The sequence below is a fragment of the Pygocentrus nattereri genome, chromosome 16, assembly GCF_015220715.1.
Source record: "Pygocentrus nattereri isolate fPygNat1 chromosome 16, fPygNat1.pri, whole genome shotgun sequence".
In the NCBI taxonomy this organism is placed as follows: Eukaryota; Metazoa; Chordata; class Actinopteri; order Characiformes; family Serrasalmidae; genus Pygocentrus; species Pygocentrus nattereri.
This window is the reverse complement of record NC_051226.1, coordinates 34,444,531-34,471,998: the sequence shown is the minus strand read 5'-3', so window position 1 is coordinate 34,471,998 and position 27,468 is coordinate 34,444,531. Positions and strand designations below refer to the sequence as shown.

Genomic DNA, 27,468 nt, shown 5'->3' with positions numbered 1-27,468 from the left:
AGCCACTTATTTGCTTTAGCGCTACAGAGGAACAGCTTAGAACCCTCTCTCTCTCTCTGTCTGTCTGTCTCTCTCTCTCTGTGTCTGTCTCTCTCTCTCTCTTTCCGTCTCTGTCTGTCTCTCTCTGTCTGTCTCTGTCTCTCTCTCTCTGTTAGATCTGCCCTAGACAACCATAAGTGCTATTACTGTGAAATGGAAGCATCTAGAGGCAACAACAGCCACGAATCGGCAGACCACACAAACTCACAGAGTGAGACTTGAAAAGAAGAAAGAAAGAAAGAAAGAAAGAAAGAAAGAAAGAAAGAAAGAAAGAAAGAAAGAAAGAAGAAAAAATGAACCAAAGAAACCAAAAAGAGAAAAAACACAAAAGAAAGAAAAAAGGAAGAAAGAAAAAGAAATGTACATAAAGAAAAAGAAATGAAGACATTTAAGAAATGTAAGAAAAAAGAAAACAGAAAAAGGAACGAGGAAAAGAGAAAGTCAAATGAAGAAAGAAAAACGAGCATATAAAGTTATTAAAAAAATGTAATGAAACAAACAAATAAGTAAAAAGAAAGAAAAAAGAAAAGAAAGGAGCGAGAAAAAAAGTGTATGTATATATATATATATATATATATATATATATATATATATATATATATATATAAGCAAAAATTTGATAAAGAGAAAAAGAAAAAGAGACAGAAAAAGAAATTAAAAGGAAATGAAGTGGCAGGTCTTGCAAACTCAGAGCGAAACTGTTGAGAGCAAAATTGAACAGACATTTAAAGCTTGTAAACAACACATTTTGTAGCCTTTTATATTGATTATTAACAGTGAATCAAACCTTAAGCGCTTTACTTCAAGCCTGTGATATTAATGATGGAGGTGTTTAGGCCGTCAGCTAGCTGACCAGCCCAGTTCTAGTTAAAATAAGTTCTAGTTAAGAAAATAAGTTGCCAGCCGTTCAGTTTAAACAGAACAGGGGTTTTTACTTCATCAGTACCCTCGGTGGTCCATGCGAGCAGCAATATCATATACAGCTTCCAAAGCGGCCCAGTCCATCAGATTTTAGGACTGGAACTATCTGCTATAAAAGTCCTTTTACTGGCTAAAAAAGAACATTTTAAGGTGGTATTTATCACCCTTCCCTGCTTCTCTACGATCCACCCATGAAAACTCAAACAATTCCAATTTATATTCCCTGTAGTATTTCTAACCTCCTGCCAGGATGATTCAACTATTAGACATCTCAAAAAAACATGAAAGTGGTCAGCCATCTGGGCACCACACGGCGCCCACTGTCTTCGTTTGCCTAACAGAGGTCTTCTTTTAGAAGCTTAAAAAAGAACGAACCAAATATTTCCCAGTAAACTCTGTTAATAAGCAATAAAAGAGGAATTAAAGTACTATTTTCTGAAGTTTATGTGCTTCTGAATACTCACTGCTGTTGGACACGTATGATCTCCTGTTCCGTCTCTCTCTGCAGCTCAATCAGTCCGAGATGACTCTGTGTGATCAAACTCTGCAAATTCCCAACACTGTTGCTGCTCTTCTCTGTAAAATCCTGCAAGGAGACACAAATCAGAACATCACATCGTCGGAAAATCACTTTAGAAATCACTTAGAAAGATCCACGTCGGGCTTCCACTCACTGGACACTTTACTGGAAACACCCACTTTGTGCTTCCACTAACTGGCCACTTTATTAGAAACACACACCTTGTGCTTAGACTAACTGGCCATTTTATTAGAAACACCAACCTTGTACTTCCACTAACTGGCCACTTTATTAGAAACACCAACTTGTGCTTAGACTAACAGGCCATTTTATTAGAAACACCAACCTTGTACTTCCACTAACTGGCCAATTTATTAGAAACACACACCTTTTGCTTACACTAACTGGCCACTTTATGAGAAACACCCACCTTGTACTTTCACTAACTGGCCACTTTATTAGAAACACCAACCTTGTGCTTAGACTAACAGGCCATTTTATTAGAAACACCAACCTTGTACTTCCACTAACTGGCCACTTTATTAGAAACACCAACTTGTGCTTAGACTAACAGGCCATTTTATTAGAAACACCAACCTTGTACTTCCACTAACTGGCCAATTTATTAGAAACACACACCTTTTGCTTACACTAACTGGCCACTTTATGAGAAACACCCACCTTGTACTTTCACTCACTGGACACTTTGTTGAAAATACCCACCTTGTGTTGCCATTCAATGGCCACTTTATTAGAAACACCTGCCTTCTGTATCACAATATTAGTATTGCTGTATTTACACAAAGACATAACTGCATAAACAGGATGACAAACACGTCAGTCACACGCAGGAACATGTGCGTCGAGTGTTACACAGTCATGAGAACCAACCCTCTGCATTTTCTCTGTGTTTTTAAATATCCGTCGATGGCCAAACGAAACGAGCTTAAAAAACACAATAGAATGACTAATGCGTTATGTGGGCATTTTGGCCGCGGGCGCTGGACGCCAGCGTCGGCTCACAGATGGAAGTGACTGGCAGTGACAGGCGGCTCACAGGCCACGTCAATCTGCACAATCTGCTCCCTCCGACATCCGTACGTTTCACAGAGCATCCACAGCCTCGCTTTAACAGGTCGAGCGCATTAAGTCGGATTCAGTGGGGGATCGGAACCCGTGCGTGTGGTCAGCACTGCTCTGGGTTTTTTGGTACATGCACTCAAACTGAGGGGGAAATACTGCAGAGGTCAGTGATGATGTAGCTGATAACGGTGGTCATTTGTTGGGATGCATCAGGACGCAGCAGCATTCCCACTACACGTTAAGTGGTGTAATGTGTCCCCAAGTAACGTCCCTACTGACATTAAATATTCAAGTTCTCATCAAATGAAGTAAAACACACACACACACACACACACACACACACATCTTTGACTGACTGAAAGATAAGATAAGAGGGTAAATAAGGGCCGTCTGTCACCTGGTGTGGAGACCAAAAGACACCACTGATTTATTTTTAACTTATGGAAACAAAGTAAATAAAAAAAATTAAAGAAAAAATTGAAAGGAAAAAGAAAGAAGAAACATATGAAACAAAAATATAAAAACAAAAAGAAAGAAAGAAAAAACAGACCAGATAAACAAACAAACAAAAGTAATAAAAAGATGGAAAGACAAAGAGAAATGGGGAGATAGGGAATAAATGAGGAAAAGAGAAAAGAAAGAAAGAAAGAAAGAAAGAAAGAAAGAAAGAAAGAAAGAAAGAAAGAAAGAAGGAAAAGACAAGAGAACCAAAGAAACAAACAAAAGCATTAAAAAGAAAGAAAGACTAAGATGAATGAAAAGATAGAAAAGGAAAATTAAAGAAAGAAAGAAAGAAAGAAAGAAAGACAAAAATGTCCCCACAATGTCCACCATGCTGGGGGAAGCTGGTCCCCACATAGCCTTAAATACACACACACACTCCTCCAGAATACAAGTGGGCATCAGCTCCTGAGTCCCCATTAATCCCCCCGAGGCTGCGACGCTCTTTGAGGCGTGCAGATCTTGGGGGGAGCAGATCATTGCTGTCCTGGTCCTGTGTGTCACTGATCACCTCAGGAGGTGTTTAGTGATGTGCTCAGAGGTCACACCCATGTTTAGCACCGCCCACTCGCGGTCAGATCACCCAGGACGGCCGATAACGTCCGGCATAAGCAAAGCCTCTGAGTGTGAAACTGTAGGGATGCACAATGCAGACCAAAGACCACATCTCAGTTCTATCATTGCCCAAATATGCACACAGTAAAAATATGTTCTTTAGTTCTTTAGTAAAGAAAATGGTTCTACGCGTCACCAAGGAGTTCTTCTATTGTTATGATGTTATAGTTCCAGCCTATAACAATAGCAGAACCCTTTTTGGTGCTGTTTAGAACCATTTTCAAAAATGTTCTACACAGAACCATCTACAGCACATACTCCATCGATCTGAAGAACAATTTAACAATGCAAAGAACCCTTTAATCATGCATTGGGTTCTTTGATTGTTCATGGTTCTATATGGAACCCTTGAAGAACCTCCTTTTCTAAAAGTGTACAATATATTGACTAAAATATATGACATTTGATGGACTGCATGAACACTTAGATTCAGAACCGTATCTAGAACCGAATTTCAGCCACAGGATAAACCAGTTTGTGATTGGTTCGTTTTGTTCATTTGCATAGTGCAGTCTTCAGTAATATCAATACTCATAAGAACCTTTATGAATTCAGTACTTTCCACTTTAGTTACAAATGTTAACTTTTAAACAGGAATCAGAACATTTAGCTCAAATAAGTGCATGACCAAAAGTATCCAGACAGGCTTTCCAATGAGTGTAGATACATTAATTGTGCTTCTTCCATGCATAATTTCCATAAAGCACTGACCAGTAGAACTGTATGTTCTGGAGTAGCCACACAGGCCACCATGTCTAATGCCAAACATCAGCTAGAGGGGTACAAAGCACCCTCAGCACTGGGCTGTGGAACAGTGGATGAGTTAGGATCCAGAACTGACCATCCAACATCAGTACCTGACCTCACTAATGCTCAATCAAATCCTCACAGCAATGTCCCTGCCTACCACGAAGAGCAGAGGCTGTTACTGCAGCACAAGCTCACTATCAACACCTTAATTTCAGAAGAAACGCAAAAACCGATATCATGATATTAACTGAGGTACGATGTATCGGTGCAGCCCTGCTTGTCTGCACTCATCATGAATCCCCATGACGACCTGGCAGTTGAAGCTAATGACAACTCGACAAACAACCAACGCGCATTCCAGCAAAGCTGCCATGGCTGACGGCGAGCGCTCGCGTGTGTTTGGAGGAACGAGCCGCGGTGATTCATCATCAGACAGGCCTGGAACAGGTCTGGGACGGAGAGAGGCGGAGGTGTGCAGCCAAAACGCCTCGTGGCTAAGCCTGCAGGCCGACAGGTAGCCAGAACAAACAGGACGTCAAGCTGAAGGGCCTGTTTTGGCTACGTACGCTGGGAATTAGCATTGAGGAGATTGGTGAGAGCTATCAGAGAAATGGAGTGGAAAAGAAAGGCTGTGTTTTTTTAAAAAAAAATAAAATAAAAAATGGCTCAGCACCTGTTTGTCCAACTTCTGAAACTCTCACCTCAAATCCGCCAGGATACACTGAAGCAATGAGCCCAGAGAGGCCTGCGATTGTATCACGAAGAAGGGTGTTGTTAGGCACAACTCGAAGCAGAGTAAAACTCCCTTCCATGTGATAAAATCACTATAATGCACGACCTCTCTTGGCTTATTGCATTAATATACACTTTGGTCACCAAATTACCACTGCGAGTCGTATGTAGCACCAATCTCACACTAGGGCTGAATCTCAAACGTCTCCCTGCTCCCTACACAGTGCACTAGGTTTAAATACTAATTTAAATACAGGATCCTGCAGCCCAACAGAGCAAAATACAGCCAAGAAACAGTCTTTTGGGACTCCGACACGTCCACACCTGATAAATGATGCACTGTTTGGCCGGAATTTCTAAACATTCATAGCTAGAACACTATTTAGGGAGTACAGGGAGTATAAACACAAACATTTGAAGCTTGTAAGACATTCAAATGACATTTTTAGTCTTTCAAACTGCCGTTTTAGAGTTAATCATACTGTAAGTGCTTTAATTCAAGCCCGGTTCTGGTTAAGAACATAAGGTGGGTTCTTACTACATCAGTTTGATCCACGTGAGCAGCATGAGAGTCAAGGATTATTCCATTAACAGCACAAGGGTTTTTCCTGCCGTGGCGTAATAACACACAATTCAGTCACTGTGATGCGGCCTTAGGTGTGGATTTTACGTAACTTTGGATGCAGCTCAGCCAATCAGATTTTAGGACAGGAACTATCCGTTTGTCTAACTATCCGGGTGTCTGACATTTGCTTCTTTAGCTTTAGCACTGGCTAACAGCGCTAATGTAGCCAACAAGTAAAGGAAGATGGCACCACAGCAACTGGGTGAATTCAGGCTTCAGGATGGCTACTGTTTTTAGCCATGCTAACATACTTTTGTCCATGTTTACAGACAGCAATTAGCATCATGCAAACTTCATGGCTAAATTATGATAATTACTATATTAACATAACATTGAGTTGTTGTGTAATCTTACGGTTGTGTAATCTGACTTGCACATGTGGTTTCTGACAATATATGACACGTTTTCATATATAAGTAAAGAAAAGTATGCTAGTGTAGCTGACACCTGAAATTTGTCCATGTTTATAGACAACAACAGATCATACGGTGTCAGAAAGTCTATATGAGATTACTGAACATCTTCGCATGGATTGAGGTGAGCATACAATGATTTAGGCATGCTATTAGCACCATGCTAACAGCATATCTGACCAGCTTTTATCCATAAGTAAAGGCAAAAGTATGCTAGCACAGCTAACATCAGTAGTTGACGCCTGAATTTTGTCCATGTTTATAGACAACAGCAGATCACACGGTCTCAGAAGGTCAGTTAGAGATTACTGAACATCTTCACATGGTTTGAGGTTCGCATACAATCATTTAGGCGCGGAGTTAACACCATGCGAATGTGTGGAGTCCAAGCTTTTATTGTTGCTAGTGCAACAAATGCTATAAACAACAAGTGATATTTAAGAAGAAATAAGTTTAAATCTAAACTAAATTAGGTCAAACGAATGAATTGACTAAGATGATGTCATTAGGCTGTGATCCAATCAGCCGCTTTTCACTGTACAGTTGACGCAGTTACTCTTTGTTGTTGTTTACAGCTTCTCTGTTATTGGCCTTTTTACGGTCCATTCAATGGTCCAGCCATGCAGTTAGCATCGTGCTAATTGGTGTACATAAGCTTCTATTCCTTGTTAGCCACACTGGCCTTGTAACTCCTGAGCAAAACTAAAAAAGCCACCACACGTCTTGGCTGATTTACGACATTAAGGCAGGGAATTTGACTGTTTGCCAAAGTGTCGCTTTAATAAGAGACAAAACCACAAAAGCTTTACTCAAAACAAAACTCCAGGGTTACCAGAAGTGACTCCAGCTTCTGAGCCGTCCCGGATTACTAAATGACCCGTGGACAAAAAAGTACAGCAAATGAAAGGCAGACAAAACTACTGGAATGCAGACTAAACAAACACTGGACTTGTCTGAAAGAGTTGGTGTTTTTAGAGCAGGGTTGCTCACTATAAAGGCCTCTAATCTCTAATGAAAAGCATTTAATTCAATCTAAAGTCAAAACGTTACAAACTGAGCAAACAAGCGCACGTCTAAGGTAAAGGGGAAAAAATCAACACCGGACGCTCTGCGCAAGCCGGAAACCCCCCAGATCTCCCTAAGAATCAAGAGAAGGCCCGTCTTCTGAAGTCTTGCAAATAAGCAGGTGTATCTTTGAGAAAGCATGAAAAACTTCACTACACTCACACAAACTCACCCCCAAAACTTTAGGACCAGCATCTACAGTGTTACTCATAAAGCCAAAGCCAGAAGAAGAGCCGCAGGCACTCATGTTGCTTGTCTCAGGGTCGACGACAGTGTTTTGAATCCTGTCCTGTTGCCGTGAGTGCAAATGTGACCTTCTTCACCAGCCAGCCCACTGCTTATTGTGTGTGTGTGTGTGTGTGTGTGTGTGTGTGTGTGTGTGTGTGTGTGTGTCTGCCTGATTGATCATTCTCTATAACCCCCCTACCCCCACGCAGAGACTTAAAACAGGGTGGGAGGCCAGATTAAGAGTTTCTAGAGGAGGGTGTACTTGCAAATGAATGCTAGTTAGCAGTATCACCCTAACCTGTGCTTAGCTTAGCTTAACTTAGCTTAAACATCGGTGGGAAAGTTCCTTAGTAATGTAACTACAGGGGAATCCAACCCAAACGTCGGGATAATTACACGGTTAAGATGTAAACAAACAATGTCGTTTTGCTCCATTCTGGGGTCAGAATCGTTCACAGTGGTGGCGATGGGAACCAGACGTCCACCTCCCTCACAGAAAGTTATTACACGAAACAGTCACGAATTCACCGCCTGATGACTGAGACATTACGTAATGGCAGTTTTGAGAGTCCAATTTTCTGAAATTCATTCATGGCGGAGAAGCATGGCCGTGTGCAAAAGTTTGCGCGCCCCTGGTCAAACGACGAGCTGATTTTCAGAGTGTAAATAAGTGAAAACGTCCTTTACAGAGAGCTTTCCTGAATTTAACATTACGTGTAAAAATGTGCTACACGACATATTCAGAGTTTTTTCCCCCCCAACATGTTAAACTGAGCAAATAAAGAGAAATTGTGCACTTCAACAAAAATCAACAAAACATATAAGGCCAAAAAATACCATCTCAGGGTCACTGGTTGTTTCAGGTAGTAAATAAAATGTCTATATTTGTGTAGTCATGGTGACCCCTGGTTTCCTATCACCACTGTAAATAAGTGTTTCTACAGTCATCAAACCACTTTGAATTACTTTGTTTACATCTTACAGCTTTGAATCGTGCCGATTTTTCTTTTGAGCTGATGGAATTGCTCTTTAAAGTCACCTGTAAAACTTTATTTTAAAGGATTTATAAAAAAAACGTGCACTTAAATGCATTAGCGCAGCCACTATTAAATTATTTATGCACATTTTCACATGAAATGTACTTTTTAATGATTTGAATTGTCCCATATGGTCATTTTAAGATCAAATCTGTGTGTGCAAATATTTTCTAAACAAAGGCCACAGGTTATTATAGCTATGAATGGCCTTTATCATTTAACTTTGTTGTGTTTTATTTTTTCCTCTTTTTTGTGTGGTTTTACCTACCAACTATTCACTTTCCAAACTTTAAACAGTCTGTTTTTGTTACTGTGCCTTTATGACTGATTATGTAAATGAACCTTTTACTGATTGGCTGCTCTGTCTCATCCAAAATACTACTGCTGTGCTAATTTAGCTTCAGTAAAATGGTGGAGGGTAACTACAAAGAGAAGTCCAATTTAGAATTACTGTAGCATTTAGCTACCTCTCGACGTTTAGCACATTTTAAAGTTAGAATGTGTCTTAAACCACCTCCACAAGCCTGTGTGACCTTACTAAAGACCTGGGTGCGGTCAGAGCGAGCTGAGAGACGTTTTGAAGAATGCATTCACATAAATGATTTGGGTGACTATTGACTTCCAGTGTTAGCAACTTTAGCCTCGTAGCTCCAGTTGTGCTGAAACATGATGTTCCATTTCAAGTGCAGTCGATCAGCTGAGACGTGTTTGGTGTCCAAATTTCACTTCTTTAGCTTTAGTACTGAAGCTACAAGGCTAACGTTTCAAGCAAACACTGAAAGTCAATAGTCACCCAAACTGTTTCGGGAAATACTCCCCCAAAACGTCCCTCAATCTGCATCGAGGTCTTAATTAAGGTCGCACAGACTTAGAACACAGTATGATTTACTGTGAATCACTATAAAACTAAAACTAAAAACTAAAAGCCAAAGCATCAGCATCAGTTAGAAATCTGTGGCAAAGAGCAATCGTAGATTATTCAGATCTCATTTTCGTTTATTGTTATTCAGTATACAACTTTTAACTCTCTTACAGTAAGAAAGCCTGAGGTATCACTGTGCTATTGTTGCGCACATGCATAGTGACTTTTTAAAACAAGCCCCAGGATTTGAAGGGTGGAACAGTATCGGATGCAGAACGTTAAGCAGATGCTACCACAGCTCCAATCTTAGCTTAGATGTGTGAGGTTACGTCATTTTATTAAACGTTTACGTAGCTTATGAAGCAAACACATGAAGATTTGTGCATGCATTTGTGGAAACAGCCTTGGTGACTAATGAGGTCTAGTGTTTTTTAGTTCCTCTAGCCTACCAGCTCTAGTACTAAACAATTTGGAGAAAATATCTAACTGCGTTTTTTTCCTACTGCGACATAAATTCCGATTTTTTACAAACTGAGATTCAGGCCTGATTTTTTAGGCCAGGAAGACCAGCATATCAACCTTTTCCAGCATGAGCCTTGACCCCTGAATATACTGTGCCAAACTGCCAGTAAGTTGTGGTTGGTTGTGGTGTCACAACCCAAGGAGGTTTGGTGGCCTCTGATTGGTCCAACTCATCTACAGACGTTTTTAGAAGCTCTTCTTAGGTTCAGTTTCCCCTCTTAAAAATGAACATTTGGCTAATGTACATGCTTAAAAAGGCTCTTCTAAGGTTATATAGTACACAGATGGTTCTATATAGAACCATAAACACCTGGGCATGCTTGAAAAGTTCTTTGCATGGTGAAATGGTTCTTTAGACTGCTGTAGATGGTTCTATATAGAATGTTTTTGAAAAGGGTTCTATAAAGTATCAAAAGTAGTTCTTCTGTTGTTACACACTAGAACAATAGAACCAACAACATGTTCTCCATCAATCTGAAGAACCACTGTGTCACGCAAAGAACCATTTAAGCATGCAAATGGGTCTTTCGTGGTTCTTTATGGAACCATTGTCTTTACATAGGGATTTCTTGCATTTCAGCCCAAAGAAGCAAAACTTGGACACCAAACATGTTTTGATTCACTGACCGCAATTTGGGTAAGTTAAAATTTGTGCACGTTAGATTTTTTTGACAAATTGTTCCTATAAAACGATAGAAGAATCTGATTTAACTAATCAGGTCTGAAGGTTTGATGGAGCAAACTAACCAAACACACACACACACACACACACACACATAGACACCCCAAATGTCCAGACGAGTGGGAGTGTGTGCCAGAACATCTTGTACTGGAGTTTATTCAGACATGACCAGTAGCACTACGAATAAACAAAGCCTTAAAAAAAACACCTTCACAGCAGGAATGTTAAAGCAAGGCACTAAATAATTTCACCAAAAATGGAAGTGGTCAGGAACTGAGGGTGGGCACAGAACACAGGGGGACGTTTCCGTCCAAAACACTGGGCAAAGCCGCATTCCTGCACAGATCTTCTCCAATAACATAAAATCCAGAACGGGACATCCTTATAAAACTCACCGCAGCGCAGCCAAGAGCAAACATATGCATATGCAAAAGTGTCTGCGCCCCTGGCTAATCAAGCGATGGTGTACTGAGTGTAAATAATTGAGCATATCCTCTACTGAGAGCACACCTGCACGTTTTAATACACAATTCCTGTTTATTTACTGAACTTAACATCAGCAAAACTTACGTGGTCTGTGCACAAGTTATGGCACACTTTATTTTAGCAAATGCATAGAAACTGTTCACTAAAATGAGCATCATTTAAGTGTGTTTCCCATGTAGAACATATCTGGAGAACCTATTTTCGCTTGGAAAAAATCAACAAAACCTAATCTGACCGGGGGTGCCAAAACTTTTGCACGCGGCTGCATTGTCCATTGCTGCTCTGCAACAAACCAATATACTACAAAGCACCAATGAAAGCAGCAACAGTGAAAAGTTTGTCCGAAAGTATGGTCAAGTGCAAAAGTTCGTACACCCCGATCATATTTTGTTGATTTTTTAAAAATTAATTTAATATTGTCATGCATCCATACACAGTATTAGGCTGAACATACAGTATATGACGCCAAAGTTCTTCTTCAACACAGTGTTAGAATTTTTATTACAATTGGGAAAATCAGACTGTCGCAGAGCAAAGATAAACACGCATCTTCCAAATGGTAACTTTTGTAACTTTAGGAAAACTTTCGTAACTTTTAATGTAAGTTAATGCAACATTTATTCGGAAGCAGTTCTGAAGCATTTCTACTGGTTCATTCATCATGAAGCTTGCACACAGTGTGAATGGCGCCTGCAAAGCCCAAAACATATAGAAAACGAAAAATTAAAAAGGGAAAAAAGCGACATTTAAAGGCCCTTACTGAAGTTTTCTCTCAAATATTACAAAATAAAAGCCACTTTAACATCACACCAACTCCTATAAAAACAATGTGACAAATGACCACTTAAAAAACGCAGAGTTGCTCAAAAGCTGGTTTTTAATTCAGTATGGCTAATTTCACCATTCTCTCTATTCTTGATTCACAAATTTTTGTGGGATAACCACAGAAAAGTCATGTAATTAAATGTTGAAAACCTGATGTTAGAAGGTCTAAGGGTTCTGTTGCCGCCAGTCAGGCCTATATTCCTCTCTGTCACAAGTTCAGTGTCATGGGGCTTAATTCCCACTGTAACTTTGTGCACAAATTATAAAAATTGTTACTAAGTTGGGAAAATAGGTTTTGTCTCTGCTGCAGCTGTATAATGCTATGATAGAACAATTGTAGCCCTCTTGTTCAAATAACACTCTTAAACTGTTTTTAACAGTGATATCCAATGCCTTTAGCAGCCTACACTGGATGACTCTTGGGGATAAATCAATGAGCAGCAGACTGACAAAAGCAACACTAAAGTGGAGCTTCAGTTCCCCTCAAGATCCTCTACTGAAACAAGAACCCACGAGCTGAATGAACAATAGCGACTGTATATATGATTCCATTGAGTATATATATATATATATATATATATATATATATATATATATATAAAAGCAAATGCAAAGAGTGTGCAAAGCCCTTCATGACTCCATGCGTCCAAACCTTTGACTGCTGCTGAAATACTGACCAATTGTAAATTCCAATGAGTTGTAAATATGAACCGATTGCAAATAGCTGCTAGAGGCTAATCTGAGCATATCACCCAAAGCTGATTAGATGTAAACTAACTCTGGCTGCCTTATCGGCCCCTCGGTTGCGCAACACTTGGAGTTCAAGCACACATTTTCATGCCTTGCCCAAGTGAGATGTGTTTACACTTGTGAATATTATCATTTGACATCGAAAAGAATGAAACATTGATGTTGCTTCAGGCTCAAAATGACTGGGTCTTGCTCTAATATACAGTTTATAAAAGACTCTGAAGCCATATCAATAAATGGACCCAACAGCCACGTTCTGGAAAGGGCGGTCCATCAACCACCACAGTCACCATCTGTGATCTAGAACCACTGTTATGCCTAATCCACAGTACTTTGATGGAACAGTTCAGCAAGCCTGTTTAGTTTCTGACATACAGGCAAAGCCTTTAGGATGACTGCTACTGCTATGCTAATGCTAACATACTGGGCATCACACAGTGCCCAATGAAACCACATAAGCAAGTATACTTGACATTACTTTGCAGCTCGACACGGTTTGATGTTGTAGGCATGCAGTTAGCATTGTACTAACTGGTGAGGTATAGGCTTCCATTGTTAGCTACATTAGCCTCGTAGCTGCAGTGTACAACTAAAGAAGCTCATTAAATTTTGTGTACATTATTATTCACTTAGAAAAGCCAACACAGACCAGGTTCTGGATGCTGGTACGCTGGTCAACCAGCATGACTGTGCTGGGTGACCAGAGGTGGATGAAGTACAGAAATCACGTACTTGAGTTAAAGTAGAGACCCCCAAGGTAAAATATTACTCCAGTAAAAGTAGAAGTCCTTACTCTAGACCTCCACTTGAGTCAAAGTACTAAAAGTATTTACCTTCAAATGTAAAAGTACTAAAAGAGTAATTCTGGCTCTGATGTCCTGTTATCATTTTTATAACAAGACTGGCTTCATGAACTCATTTCAGGTGAAAGTCCTCCAGCGTCTCTCTTGGTAAACCAGTCTTTTAATAGAACGTCATTAATTAGTGACGCTGACGTCTATTAAAATGATCAGAAGCACAAAACACTGAAGGTAAACAGTTTCCATCAGGGAGAACCGAGTGGCTCTGAAATCACTTTTTACACACAAGCAAAGTTTCAGTTTCAGATTTATTTACAACTTAGTTCCAAGTTTAAGTTGAATAAAAACTGGCTTTAAACTCAGGATCACAGATGAGCTCCTTTACTATGTTGATCTTTAGGCGTCTGTTCATAAACATAAACCAGCCCAAACTCATTTACTATAAAATGAAATGGTGTTTGTAGAAATTCAGAAAAAAGCCGCGTCAGTCTCGACTGCATATGTGGACATATTTCTATATTGTGCTCTATTTACACAAAGTTAGGTTAGTTCATCATTTATGTTGAACAGACTCTCCCAAAGCTTTACGCTGCTGCGCTGACGTTGAACCGTGTGCTGCACTGGGTCGGTATGACCAACAGGTCAAAACCAGGTCTAAACAAAGTGACCGCTGGGCCCTGATTGGCGCTCTGGGTTTGCGCTTCATTTGTTTTGACATGTTACGTTTTTATACACACAGAAACTAAAAAGAATGACAGATTTCTCAAAATGTAGGAGGAAAAAGTCGGATATTAGAAGGAATCCAGAACGGAGAAACTTCAGTACAGATACACAAAAAAAATACTAAAGTACAGAAACTAATTACATTTACTCAGTTACTCAGTTACTGTCCACCACTGTGGGTGACCAGCTAAACCAGCACTTGATCAGCATAAACCAGGTTCAAGCTTCAAACTTCTCTCTTACACAACCCAATGATCGCTGAGCACAGCCAGCTTGTTTGCTATCTGGTGATGTTATTTGTGGTCAATTCAGGTCTGAGAAGAACCACAAGCACCAGTTCTCTGGTTCTGCCAACTAGGCCAAAACCCACAGTGAAGCCAATATAGCTAACTAATGTACTATGTACATGAATTAACATGGTGCTAACTGTGTAATATAATCACCTACTACCCTCAAACCGGGTCAAGCGGTTCTGAATGTCATCTGGACTTTCTGATACTGTATGACCCACTGTTACATATAAAACTGGACAAAAGTGTGGTCACCATTCGGGCTTCTACTGCTGTTTACAGCAAAGCTACATCCTTTTGTTCACTTTTTTCATAGATAACAGCCAAACTGTTCTTTTAAGACCTTTTGACACATTCAGTGCACCCTTAAAAATGGTTCTTCAAGGGTTCTTTAGTAAAAGGAATGGTTCTATTTCAAGCCGTGACTCAGATGTAGAACATATCATGCCTAAATGGTTCTTAAATTGATGGAGAATGTGTTGTATCTGGCTCTATGCAGTACCAAAAAAGTTGACCACACTTAAAGATGGTTCCTCAAGGGTTCTTTAATAAAGAAAAAGGTTCTATATAAACCCATAAACACTCAAAGAACCATTTGATGGAAAATGTGTCTTTCTATTGTAAGGACATCAAGCTTACAAAAACAGAAGAACCCTTTTAGGTTCTATGTAGCACCTTTGTGTAAAAGGTTCTATATCGAACCATCCACAGCGCATTCTAGATCAATCTGAGGAACCTTGTCACGAGCACCCAAAGCAGTTCTTCTATTGTTACAACCTTTTCTGGTGCTATATATTCAAAAGGGTTCTAGATAGAACCATCTACAGCACATTCTTAAGAACCCTTTTATCATGCAAAGCATTCACGTTTCTGTATGTGACCATTTTCTTTACTAAAGAACACTTGACGAACCATCTTCTAAGAGCGCTAACAACAGAAGGACCTTTTTTTGACGCTATATTGAACCATTTTCAAAAAGGGTCTATACAGAACCATACACAGCACATTTTTCCAACAATCTGATGAAACATTTCTTCATTAAAAGAACATTTAAGCACGAAATGGACTCTATAGGACTCATGGTTCTAAAGAGAACCATTCCCTTCACTACAGAACCCTTGAAGAACCGTCTTTTCAAGCGTGTAGACACTACAGATGAAAGGCAACACGTTGCTATGTCGCTCAGCCTGTACCGCCCAACTACAACACATGTTGTAGGAACTACACCAATCTCGACGGCCTCAGGAACATCTAGGAGAACCTGGCGCCCCCCAAAAGCTCAACCTATTGTAAATGAAACTTTTAAGACAGAGATAAACTACAAATCTCAGGCAGAAGCAATTGAGCAGAGAGAAAAGATCTCGCATGGTGAGGTTAAAGTTGCGATTTCCAGCAGTAACGCAGTCCAGGTGAGGACTTACCTGCTAGCCCTCAGACGCAGCACGTTAATGAGTAAGCAAGTCCATTCCACCGGAGAGAGGGATAGAGAGAGTGAGCAGTGCAGCCGAGCGTCTCCACAGAGCAGGAGGAGAGGAGGAGAGTGAGGAGGAAGGCGGTGGCGAGGGCGGGGTGGGTGGGTGGGTAAATAACTCGTTTTTCTGGTCTCAATGCAGGTGTCAACATAATTACGAGAAGGTGTCGAAGTTAACCACCACATGGAGAGCCTTTAAGTAAAAATGTGCTGGGTTTGCTGGACTATGATCCTGGGGTTTTTTTTTTTTTCATCTTTGAAATGGTTTTATTAATGTTTACACAATAAACAAGCACATCAACAAGGTCAACGAGTCATTAGCAATCTAACAATTAAACAGTTAAAGTATCACTTGTATATATATCTCTGTTGTCAAAAATTTGTACCTCCAAAGTAGTAACTTTACAGGAGAAGGAAAAAACTTGCTCTGGTTTGAATGAAAGTCAATGGAACCAGATGTATTTTAAGGTCATTTTGGGATACTTCTTTTGGTCTGTCCATCATGAAACTGACACACAATATAAAGAACCACAGACATTTTCAAATGATGCCAAAAACAGAAAAATGTGTTATGTAAACTATTCTGTAATTTTACTACATTTATCTGTTTTTATTTCATGGATGTGTATAAAGCACTTCAGGCTTTTGGAGAAGATGCTGTATATGAACAAAATTAAATACTATTATTGTTAATAATAATAATAATATTCTTACTATTTAAAACTAAAGATAAAAATTCTGAAAGTGGTGTTTAATGCATGTTGCATCAAAACTGTAGTTAATTGGCAACCATAGCCTACACTCTTAAAAAAGACAGTTCTTCAAGGGTTCTTTAGTAAAGAAAATGGTTCACATATTAATCCATGAACACTCGAAGAACCCTTTGCATGATTTAAGGGTTCGTAGTAATGTGCTGTATATGGTTCTATATAAAATCCCTTTGAAAAGGCTCTATATCAATGTCAAGCTTGTAACAACAGAACAACCCTTTTGGGGGCTACATAGAAGCCTTTTCAAAAAGGGTCTATATAGAACCACTTGCAGCTCATTACTAAGAACCAAATCATGCATAGGGTTCTGTGTAAACCTTGAGCATTGCCTGATACCAATACTGGCACAATATTTCTTCTTCGAAAGCTTAACCGTGTGTGTGTTATATATATATATATATAGATACATACATACCACAGCCTAGTGTACTACTATATTTAATCAAAGAATGCTTTATTATTTAAAATAAGCATTGTATATAATGTTTTTTAGCACCATTTTATAAAACCTATGGTCTATCACTTTGACATGCAGGGTTCTAAAACCCTATATATATATATATATATATATATATATATATATATATATATATATGGAGCCTATCCCAGCGGTCATTGGGCAGAAAGCAGGATACACCCTGGACAGGTTGCCAGTCCATCGCAGGGCAGACAGACAGACACAGACAGTCACTCACACACAGGGGCGATTTAGCATGTCCAATTGGCCTGACTGCATGTCTTTGGACAGTGGGAGGAAACCGGAGAACCTGGAGGAAACCCACGCAGACACGGGGAGAACATGCAAACTCCACACACAGAGGACCCTGGTCACCCAGCCGGGGAATCGAACCGTGCCACCGTGCTGCCCATATATATATATATATATATATATATATATATATGTGTGTGTGTGTGTGTGTGTGTGTGTGTGTGTGTGTGGGTGTGGTTTCATGTATAGATTTATAGGAAACAATCCCAGGTCCCACTCCTGCAACCGCGTGTGAAACCTGATGCGTATGGAGGCTGGAGAACTTGCGCAGCAGTACAGCAATTATGTTGTGTGACCGCCTCTATTGGCATGCAGTGAAAGGCATTCTGGGAAGAGGGTGTGTGAGGGTGGGGTGGGCCGCTCAATCAGCATGGCTGTTTTCCAGAACACACCTTCTCTCCGGCAGGCAGGGCGTTTGTGTGTGAGTGAGTGTTTATGGGTTTGTGTGTGTGTGGGAGGGTAAGCGAGCGAGCGAGCGAGCGAGAGTGAGAGAGAGAGAGAGTGAAAAACAGAGAAAGTGAGGCAGTTAAAGTTAGCAGTGCTAGCCAGCCCGGGGTGGGGTTTCTCAGTCATGCTGTTCAGCAGGGGCAAAACAATGATGCTCATGTTTTAGCGACCGCGTGCCATTAGTTTCCTTTTAAAAGCTGGACCGGAGAAACTCCGGGCGCGGCGTGTTTACAGACAGGCTAACGTCGCTCTGGAGGCCTTGTTATTAGCTGCAGGCGCTGCATTTTACAAAAGTAACCCCCGTTAAAACCCGTCGGATCGCTGCTAATCTCTTTACTCATGTTACGTAGCTCTGAAGAGTAGCGCTGAAGCTAACTTCATTTTCATTTGAAGCCAATAAGAAAGGGAAATCACAGCAAAACGTCTGTGTGAATGGGCGGGGCTAAACTGCTGTTGGTTTAAGTGGTTGGTTAGTGTTTAACGGTTAACACCTCTGCCTTCTACACTGTAGACTGGGATTCAGTCCCCCACCAGGGCAAGCCCCCTACACTATACCAATAAGAGTCCTTGGGCAAGACTCCTAATACCACCTTGGCCTACCAGTGTAAAATGACCCAATTGTAAGTCGCTATGGATAAGAGCGTCAGCCAAATGCCATAAATGTAAATAAACGTTTGATGACAATGCAGCTTTCCACATATGGGATGTGGCCTGGGGGATGAAGCTTGAACGCCAGGAAAATGAGCTCTTCCATGATGTGGAACCTTTCAGTTGTCGCTGATTTTTTTTGGTATAAATAAATGCAAAAGGTTCAGTAGCAGTTTCATAGCTGTGGTGAAATGATTTCAGTGCCTTTTATTGAGACATTTTGATCATTGTGGTCACTGAGATCATGATGGGAAACATTTGCTGCTGTTTAGCAATGCCAAATAAGGCAAAGGATTTTCCGCTGGGCAGATTGTGCCACTCCTTGCTTCATATCTTAGGCTGTTTTTACATTTGATCTGGACACTTGAGTCCATACCCAGGACTGACTTGAGTCCATACCCAGGGCTTATTATAGGATGAGGGGCAATTCTGGCCTTTCGTTTTTATTGTTTTGCTATGTGGTGTGGACCAGAGGAGCATGGGCTCCCCTTTTGAGTCTTGATTCCTCTCAAGGTTTCTTCCTTTTGCTCTTCCTTGCCTCTGCTGCCACTGGGGGCTTGGACCCAGATCTTTGTATGAGGCTTTTTTTGTGTTAACAGCTGTAGTAAAATACATAAATAAACTTTGACTTGACTTAACCTTTCGTACAAATTAATGACCGTATTTATCAGTGAGGAACCTTTGGGGAACCTTTCTGAGATCTTTGTTATTGTATTTAAACTCCGCAAATGTTGTAGTAATACTCTCATTGCCTGGTTAGCTTTTGGCAACAAAAGGGGTCAAATCAGTGGTGTTTTATCTGGTCATGAGTTTTGTTTTCACTGTGGTATGTAGGTGAATACAGCTAAGCGAGCTCATCATATCGCATTAGAAATATCTCATAATAATGAGAATATGTCCCATAATTATGGCTTAGTATCTCATAATAACGAGGATATGTCCCATAATTATGGCTTAGTATCTCACAATAACGAGGATATGTCCCATAATTATGGCTTAGTATCTCATAATAACGAGGATATGTCCCATAATTATGGCTTAGTATCTCATAATAACGAGGATATGTCCCATAATTATGGCTTAGTATCTCATAATAATGAGAATATGTCCCATAATTATGGCTTAGTATCTCATAATAACAAGAACATGTCCCATAATTATGGCTTAGAATCTCATAATAACAAGAATATGTCCCATAATTATGGCTTAGTATCTCATAATAACAAGAACATGTCCCATAATTATGGCTTAGTATCTCACAATAACGAGAATATGTCCCATAATTATGGCTTAGTATCTCATAATAACAAGAATATGTCCCATAATTATGGCTTAGTATCTCATAATAACGAGAATATTTCCCATAATTTATGGCTTAGTATCTCACAATAACGAGAATATTTCCCATAATTTATGGCTTAGTATCTCATAATAACGAGAATATTTCCCATAATTTATGGCTTAGTATCTCATAATAACAAGAATATTTTCATTATTATGAGATGTTACGTCGGTATTACGAGATGCCTGGTCATAATTATAAGATACTAGGTCGTAATTATGAGCGTCCGCAGTTTTCTAGCTCATTAGCTCACTGTGGAGATGAATTCATGCCAAGTGGGAAAGCAAACACCACAGTGGAAAAACGTGAAACGCAATGCACACCTGACTTTACTTTTCCATAGTGTTGTGCGGAATATGTGCCAAAATGAATAGCAAACCCAGCACATGTATTCCTATTGGAAAATCCACTCCACACTGTTCCTGGAATGACCTTTGGTGACCCCAGGGCTGTAACCCTCACCGTTGGATCATTTAAAACCCATTTTAGTCCTGGACCAGTGCAGATCTGTGACTGAAATCCAAATCTGACAGCTCTCATCTGAACACAAGATAAACATAATGGAATATCGTTAAAGCTAATCGTTGTCGTTGAAGAACGCATCTCAGGTTCCACCCTTTGTGATTGATTTTGTCCAAATACTTGGCAGTCACGCCACTGCTGTTTTTGACAGTGTCATTTTGTGAGTTCCTTTCCATCAAGTGCTGTTCCCTCAGGCCACTCTGAGGCTCTGCTGCTGAATCGGAATGCAAGTCAGCATAATGGCTTTAAAACAATTACTGAGTTGCAGCGAGCGACGGGGAATCATGTTTCAGGAACACTTGCCCGTCACTCAGGCTCCTTCTCAGTTGAAAGCCTGTCTAAGTGCGTTTTGGTCTAATTTTGGTCCATTTGAACTGATTTCATATCATCCATGACAGATATAATACCTGTAAATAGTTCCCGTTTGGATAAAACCTTGTTCCTAATTTATGCAAACTAAAAAAAAAAAACACAATCTATAGCTTTTTAAAAAGATTCTAGTTGGACCAACAAAACTGTACAAGAGCCTGTTTGAAAAATATCTCATGATAACGATGTAGTACCACATAATAATAAGAATAATTAACATAATTATGGATTAGTATCTCATAATTATGAATTAGTATTTCAAAATGATCAGTATCATAATGAGATCAACTTTTTCCTGTCAAGTTAAAAGGTTTTGCTCCGACAAGTGGAAAACGCTTACGGCTCTCCAGGCGTCTTTGTAGTGCTCTATGCTATGCAAATCTCTAGCGTTTAGAAAGATCTTCAAATCTCTGTGAAATCCTGGAAACAAGTCTACAAACAAGTCTATATAAACTTGTTGACAGGGGCATGCCGGAGTTACAACACCCTCCTATTCTGACTGGCTGCCATCCAGATCTCCGCTCAGTCACTGCCCGGGGGGGTGGGTGGGGGGCTGGCCTCATGTGTGCCTGTTGCTATGACGACATGACTCAGTCCAGAGGAATCCAGTCCAAGCTCCACTCCTCCTCCCTCTTGTCCTCTCGATCAGATTCCACAACACGCCCCGGTCACTGTTGCTAAGCGACACAAGACGCCGAGCCTAGTTTATGGCAGCATGGCCACACTTGCCCACAGAAACCTCAAAAACTGACCTGGGGTCAGGTGGACTACGGTTTATACATGTTCACAGTCATTAAGGCCGGCCATTTGACCATAATCTCAACGTGATGTCCACGATATAGTTTTTGCGCTGGGGCAAGTGATTGATGACTTTCAGCTTGCAGTGCTTGAAACTTTTCAGCGCCACCTTGTGGTCAAGTTATAATTGAAGTAATTCAGAATGTTTTGATGTGAAAACTTCCCAACTCAGATTTCTTCACAGTGGTGATAGGAACCAGAGGTCTCAATGTCTACTATGCAAATAGAGCCATTTTGTATATTATCCATAACCATCAATGAACCTACACATGTTTTCTGAGTTTGGTTGGGGGCTAGCTGGCCTTACACCTCTCTCCACCATGAATGGCTTTAAATCCACAAAATCTTCCAAAAACTATCTTGTCTTGGGCCTCAGGCAGCTTATTCATAATCATTTTATGTAATTATTTCATGTGAAGGAGATTTCATTTACACAAAATTCTTCAGATGTCTGGTTCCTATCATCATCACTGAGAACAATTCTTGCGCATTTTACTTAAACTCCTCAAAATGACGTTGTTTAGAGCTTAACTAGAGATGGACTAATCAGTGTTTTTGGGGCTGATACAGACTACCCATCACCGTTCTATAGTCGATACCAGTCGAGGGCAGGACTGGATGCCACATTTAAAGGTGCAGTAAGCGATTTGGGAGAAACATTGCTGATATTTGAACTCAGCAGCAAAACAAATACGCCCCTCCCTTCGGTGCTCCTTCAGACGTTCCAACCCCCAAATTTATTGACTAAGGAGAATGACACTTTATAGATCTTCATAGTCATAAAACCCTTTGTAAACATTGTACGGACAAAGAACAATTAGCAAACGATTGCTACAATTGCTAACAAACATTAGCATATGGGACAAAACAATACAACCATTTTGGTTCTGTGAAACAGCAAAAATAGGTTTATGTTGCCCACCTGCCTTTCAACTCCTGATGAAGCTGGAGTCGGCTTCTTTTTCACCAGCTTGTTTAAATTTTCCCATTCCACCTTAAGAAGCACAGCAGTTACATTCTAGTGCCACAGTCTAACGTAACCATTGAAGTAACCAGAACTAGCACAACTAACAGGACAAAACAGTCCTCCTGCTAAACCGATGGTTTTAAAATGTACTGAAAAATCTAAATGCTAACAAAAATGAATCTTCAAAACTTTGACAAGAAATTGCGTTAACTACAGCTCTATCCATACAGACAGCATGTTTACAGCATAATAGGAGCCAAATATGTAGAGCTTAGATGCTGAAATACATTACCTACAGCTCTATCCATACAAACAGTAAGTTTACAGCACAATAGGAGCCAAATATGTAGAGCTTCGATGCTAAAATACGTTAACTACAGCTCTATCCATACAAACAGCAAGTTTACAGCACAACAGGAGCCAAATATGTAGAGCTTAGATGCTAAAATACGTTAACTACAGCTCTATCCATACAAACAGCAAGTTTACAGCACAACAGGAGCCAAATATGTAGAGCTTAGATGCTAAAATACATTAACTACAGCTCTATCCATACAAACAGCAAGTTTACAGCACAACAGGAGCCAGATATGTAGAGCTTAGATGCTAAAATACATTAACTACAGCTCTATCCATACAAACAGCAAGTTTAGAGCACAATAGGAGCCAAATATGTAGAGCTGAGATGCTAAAATACGTTAACTACAGCTCTATCCATACAAACAGCAAGTTTACAGCACAACAGGAGCCAAATATGTAGAGCTTAGATGCTAAAATACATTAACTACAGCTCTATCCATACAAACAGCAAGTTTACAGCACAATACGAGCCAAATATGTAGAGCTTAGATGCTAAAATACATTAACTACAGCTCTATCCATACAAACAGCAAGTTTAGAGCACAATAGGAGCCAAATATGTAGAGCTGAGATGCTAGCATATGTTAATTACAGCTCTATCTGTACACACTGTGAATTTACAGTGTAATAGGAGCCAAATATGTAGCAGTCAGATGCTAACATGCTAACAGAAACAAATCCTCAAAGCTTAGGATTAGCTAATTTCAAGAAATATCGGTATCAGCTGATTTTCAGCACAATTTATAGTTTAACTGTGGAAATATGTAGAAAAATTTGTAGAATTTCCCTTTAAAAGACCCAAATAAGCCCAACAGACTACTACTTTTCTGAGACTGATCATGACAAGCTGACGCACAACAAAGTAAAGAAACCCAGGAGGAAACTTAATGGGCTGGATCTGAGAAGTTCTCTTCAGGAGATTAGCATGAAGCCTGAGTGATCACAGACACTCTAAATTGCTCGGTTTTGGGCCAGTGCTCCTCCTCGCCCTCACAGTCGAAAATAATGACCAATTCTCAAAGCGCAGATCTCACACCAGTGCCTCAGGACAACTTCATCCTGCACCCGCAGCAAAGTCTGGAGGTCCAAAGTTGAGCATGTAATTAAAAGCATTCACTGCAGCACCGTGAGGCATGTCAAACAGTTCCACTTTAGCACAGAGAGGAACAAGCACAGATAAGATAATACAATCGCAGAAATAACTGAGGAAGGTCGTATAAAAGTGGGAAAAGCTGTTTGTTAAAGGAGCATGAAGACTAGAAATGGCTTTTCACCCTAAACTGAATCAAAAAAGAAGGGATTTGGCTAAGAGTGGCCACAATAATTAGAATACTGAAGTATTCATTTGTGACGCTGTTAGACTGTAACAGTACATAATTATACAAAACGGTCCGAAACAGCATGTGATAGTACATAACAGCATGTAACAGTACATAACAGTACATAATAATACGTAATAGCATGTAACAGTACATAACAGTACGTAATAATATGTAACAGCATGTAGCAGTACATAACAGCATGTAATAATATGTAACAGCATGTAACAGTACATAACAGTACATAATAATATGTAACAGCATGTAACAGTACATAACAGCATGTAATACTACGTACCAGCATGTAACAGTACAGAACAGTACATAATAATACGTAACAGCATGTAGCAGTACATAGCAGTACGTAATAATACGTAACAGCATGTAGCAGTACATAACAATACATAATAATACGTAACAGCATGTAGCAGTACATAACAGCATGTAATAATATGTAACAGCATGTAACAGTACATAACAGTACGTAATAATACGTAACAGTATGTAGGAGTACATAACAGTACGTAATGATATGTAACAGCATGTAACAGTACATAACAGTATGTAATAATACGTAACAGCATGTAACAGTACATAACAGTACGTAAAAATAGGTAACAGCATGTAACAGTACATAACAGTACATGATAATACGTAACAGCATGTAGCAGTACATAACCGTACGTAATAATATGTAACAGTATGTAACAGTACATAACAGTACGTAATAATACGTAACAGCATGTAGCAGTACATAACAGTACGTAATAATACGTAACAGCATGTAACAGTACATAACAGCATGTAATAATATGTAACAGCATGTACCAGTACATAACAGTACGTAATAATACGTAATAGCATGTAACAGTACATAACAGTACGTAATAATACGTAACAGCATATAGCAGTACATAACAGTACGTAAAAATACGTAACAGCATGTAACAGTACAGAACAGTACGTATAATATGTAACAGCATGTAACAGTACATAACAGTATGTAAAAATACGTAACAGCATGTAGCAGTACATAACAGTACGTAATAATATGTAACAGCATGTAGCAGTACATAAGAGTACGTAATAATACGTAACAGCATGTAACAGTACATAACAGTACGTAATAATATGTAACAGCATGTAGCAGTACATAACAGTACGTAATAATACGAAACAGCATGTAGCAGTACATAACAGTACATAATAATATGTAACAGCATGTAACAGTACATAACAGTACGTAATAATACGTAACAGCATGTAGCAGTACATAACAGTACGTAAAAATACGTAACAGCATGTAGCAGTACATAACAGTACGTAATAATATGTAACAGCATGTAACAGTACATAACAGTACGTAGTAATACGTAACAGCATGTAGCAGTACATAACAGTACGTAATAATATGTAACAGCATGTAACAGTACATAACAGTAGGTAATAATACGTACCAGCATGTAACAGTACAGAACAGTACATAATAATACGTAACAGCATGTAGCAGTACATAGCAGTACGTAATAATACGTAACAGCATGTAGCAGTACATAACAGTACGTAATAATACGTAACAGCATGTAGCAGTACATAACAGTACGTAATAATACGTAACAGCATGTAGCAGTACATAACAGTACGTAACAGCATGTAACAGTACATATCAGTACGTAAAAATACGTAATAGCATGTAACAGTACATAACAGTACGTAATAATACGTAACAGCATGTAGCAGTACATAACAGTACGTAAAAATACGTAACAGCATGTAACAGTACATAACAGTACGTGATAATACGTAACAGCATGTAACAGTACATAACAGTATGTAATAATACGTACCAGAATGTAACAGTACAGAACAGTACATAATAATACGTAACAGCATGTATCAGTACAAAGCAGTACGTATAATATGTAAGAGCATGTAACAGTACATAACAGTACGTAAAAATACGTATCAACATGTAACAGTACATAACAGTACGTAATAATACGTAACAGCATGTAGCAGTACATAACAGTACGTAATAATATGTAACAGTATATAACAGTACGTAATAATACGTAACAGCATGTAACAGTACATAACAGTACGTAAAAATACGTAACAGCATGTAGCAGTACATAACAGTACGTAATAATACGTAACAGCATGTAACAGTACATAACAGTACGTAATAATATGTAACAATATGTAACAGTACATAACAGTACGTAATAATATGTAACAGTACATAACAGTATGTAATAAAACGTAACAGCATGTAGCAGTACATAACAGTGCGTAAAAATACGTAACAGCATGTATCAGTACATATCAGTACGTATAATATGTAAGAGCATGTAACAGTACATAACAGTACGTAAAAATACGTATCAACATGTAACAGTACATAACAGTACGTAATAATACGTAACAGCATGTAGCAGTACATAACAGTACGTAAAAATATGTAACAGCATGTAGCAATACATAACAGTACGTAAAAATACGTAACAGCATGTAGCAGTACATAACAGTACGTAATAATATGTAACAGCATGTAACAGTACATAACAGTACGTAATAATACGTCCCAGCATGTAACAGTACAGAACAGTACATAATAATACGTAACAGCATGTAACAGTACATATCAGTACGTAAAAATACGTAATAGCATGTAACAGTACATAACAGTACGTAATAATACGTAACAGCATGTAGCAGTACATAACAGTACGTAAAAATACGTAACAGCATGTAACAGTACATAACAGTACGTGATAATACGTAACAGCATGTAACAGTACATAACAGTATGTAATAATACGTTAACAGCATGTATCAGTACATAGCAGTACGTATAATATGTAACAGCATGTAACAGTACATAAGAGTACGTAATAATACGTAACAGCATGTAGCAGTACATAGCAGTACGTAATAATACGTAACAGCATGTAGCAGTACATAACAGTACGTAATAATACGTAACAGCATGTAACAGTACATATCAGTACGTAAAAATACGTAATAGCATGTAACAGTACATAACAGTACGTAATAATACGTAACAGCATGTAGCAGTACATAACAGTACGTAAAAATACGTATCAACATGTAACAGTACATAACAGTACGTAATAATACGTAACAGCATGTAGAAGTACATAACAGTACGTAATAATATGTAACGGCATGTAGCAGTACATAACATTACGTAATA

At 39.2% G+C, this 27,468-nt stretch overlaps 1 protein-coding gene across 4 annotated transcripts in view; it reads right to left on the bottom strand.

The window, feature by feature from the left end:
* The window catches only part of LOC108439006 (cingulin-like protein 1), an 89,522-nt gene that overhangs the window by 39,518 nt on the left and 22,536 nt on the right, over positions 1-27,468 (bottom strand). For 3 of the 4 annotated variants that reach the window (XM_037546178.1, XM_037546179.1, XM_037546181.1), the window contains exon 2: positions 1,425-1,546. In XM_037546178.1, the coding sequence (XP_037402075.1) occupies positions 1,425-1,546 (122 nt within the window). Of the gene's footprint in view, positions 1-1,424; positions 1,547-7,436; positions 7,551-27,468 lie in introns of those variants that run through there. The other variant, XM_037546180.1, reaches the window with a different exon arrangement.